Source organism: Sprattus sprattus (genome assembly GCF_963457725.1).
Source record: "Sprattus sprattus genome assembly, chromosome: 20".
NCBI classification, from domain to species: domain Eukaryota; kingdom Metazoa; phylum Chordata; class Actinopteri; order Clupeiformes; family Clupeidae; genus Sprattus; species Sprattus sprattus.
The window spans coordinates 17,852,638-17,855,137 of record NC_137918.1 but is presented as its reverse complement, the minus strand read 5'-3'; the positions used below and the strand labels follow the sequence as shown (position 1 = coordinate 17,855,137).

The 2,500-nt window shown below is 48.0% G+C and overlaps 1 protein-coding gene across 1 annotated transcript in view; it reads left to right on the top strand.

The window, feature by feature from the left end:
* The window catches only part of ints3 (integrator complex subunit 3), a 27,638-nt gene that overhangs the window by 13,715 nt on the left and 11,423 nt on the right, over window positions 1-2,500 (top strand). Inside the window, exons 15-17 of the mRNA XM_080859718.1 lie at window positions 678-812; window positions 996-1,125; window positions 2,296-2,350. Of these exons, the coding sequence (XP_080715844.1) occupies window positions 678-812; window positions 996-1,125; window positions 2,296-2,350 (320 nt within the window). The remainder of the gene's footprint in view (window positions 1-677; window positions 813-995; window positions 1,126-2,295; window positions 2,351-2,500) is intronic.

Genomic DNA, 2,500 nt, shown 5'->3' with positions numbered 1-2,500 from the left:
TGTGTGAGGGGGTAGTACAGGGCAGTTAGACGGCTGGATGTGTGTGTGTGTGTGTGTGAGGGGGTAGTACAGGGCAGTTAGACGGCTGGATGTGTGTGTGAGGGGGCAGTTAGACGGCTGGATGTGTGTGTGAGTGGGGGTAGTCCAGGGCAGTTAGATGGCTGGATGTGTGTGTGAGTGGGGGTAGTACAGGGCAGTTAGACGGCTGGATGTGTGTGTGAGGGGGTAGTACAGGGCAGTTAGACGGCTGGATGTGTGTGTGTGAGGTGGTAGTACAGGGCAGTTAGACGGCTGGATGTGTGTGTGAGGGTAGTGCAGGGTAGTACAGGGCATTTAGACGGCTGGATGTGTGTGTGTGAGGGTAGAACAGGGCAGTTAGAGGGCTGGATATGTGTGTGAGGGTAGAACAGGGCAGTTAGACGGCTGAATGTGTGTGTGAGGGGGGGTAGTACAGGGCAGTTAGACTGCTGGATGTGTGTGTGAGGGGGCAGTAAGACGGCTGGATGTGTGTGTGAGGGGGTAGTACAGGGCAGTTAGATGGGGTAGCAAGAGCTCTTGTGAGAGCATCCTGACTGAGAGCTCTGCATCAGGAAATGAGCTGAGCATTTTGGGAGTTTGAGTCTTTCATGGCGATATGGAACTGGTTGACCTCTGACCTCTGGTTCTCGTGTCCTCAGCGAAAATGGAGGATACAGCCCCCATGGAGATGGACAATCACATTCTGGACAAAGATTCTGGACAGTTGCTGGACAGTTGCTATGACAACACTGAAGCCGCTTTCAGTGATGATGAAGAGGAGGTGAATAACAAAGGTGAGTGAAGACACACACACACACACACACACAGACACTCACACACACAGACACACGCTCACACACACACACAGACACACACATGTTCGCAAAAGAACACACACATATTCAACCAAGCCATGTAAACATATGTTTGTATACACACACACAGATGTCAAGGTTTGTATCTGTCTCTGTTTGAAGGCAAAAAACGGGAGTTCAGGTTCCATCCAATCAAAGAGACTTATATTGAAGAGCCAGCTGACATCTCCCCATATGTGGACCAATTGGACGAGCCGCTGAAGGAGAAGGTGTTACAGCTGCAGAAAGAGAGGTGACACACACACACACACACACACACACACGGCTCGTGCATGTGTCACACACACACACACACACACACACACACACACACGCATCCATGCATTATATTGATATGCAAATGTATTTATAGATTAACATGTGTTAGATAAATTAATATAAAGACGTTAATATTAACGAGACAGAGACCAGCGATCAGAATTTCAGCGCTTTATCTTTTGCAAAATGTTTATGTTTCATTAGCAGCAGGAAAACACACACACACACACACACACACACACACACACACACACACACACACACACACACACACACACACACACACACACACACACACACACGTGTCCTAAGCAGCAGGCACAGGACATTATTCTGTGACGAGACGTTGACCCTTCTCTGACCCTTGTCTGATCAGTAGGCGTCTGACCCTTGTCTGATTAGTAAGTGTCTGACCCTTGTCTGATCAGTAGGCGTCTGACCCTTGTCTGATCAGTAGGCGTCTGACCCTTGTCTGATCAGTAGGCGTCTGACCCTTGTCTGATCAGTAGGCGTCTGACCCTTGTCTGATCAGTAGGCGTCTGACCCTTGTCTGATCAGTAGGCGTCTGACCGCTAAAACAACACATATAACTTCAGCAAAGTGTCACAATCATTCATATCACAAGAGTTGGGCCCTTAATTCAGTACAGGAAGCTTTCAGATTAAAAATAGAATAACAATGAATTCAATTTCTCTATCGACATGACAAGGCGAATGTAGCCGATAACTCGTGCATGTCGCTAATATATCCTGTTACGATAGAACACAAGTGACACACATGAGTTAAGACTCGACTCCTTTGAATGTGCTTTACTTGATTTAAGATACGTACTTGATTCACACCCACTGTCTTCACCTCCTCTCTCTTCTCTCCCTCTCATTCTCTTCCTTCATCTCTCCTCTCTGCCCCTCTCTCTTTCTCTCCCCCTCCTATCTGTCCCTCTCTCTTTCTCTCCCTCTCTCCTTTGCCCCTCTCTTCCTCCCTCTATCTGTCTCTCCCTCTCTCCTTCTTTTCCTCTATTTCTCTGTCCTTCTCTCCCTCTCTCCTCTCTGTCTCTCTCTCATCTCTATCTCTCTATCCCTCTCTCCTTCTCTCCTTCTCTTCCTCTCTCCTCTCTATCTCTTATGCATCTTTCTCTCTTCAGTGACATGGAGATTCAGTGTGAAGTGATGCAGGAGATCGTGGACCTCATACTGGAGGTAAGTCGATCAAGTGTGTGTGTGTGTGTGTGTGTGTGTGTGTGTGTGTGTGTGTGTGTGTGTGTGTGTGTGTGTGTGTGTGTGTGTGTGTGTGTGTGTGTGTGTGTGTGTGTGTGTGTGTGTGTGTACCTCATACTGGAGGTAAGTCAG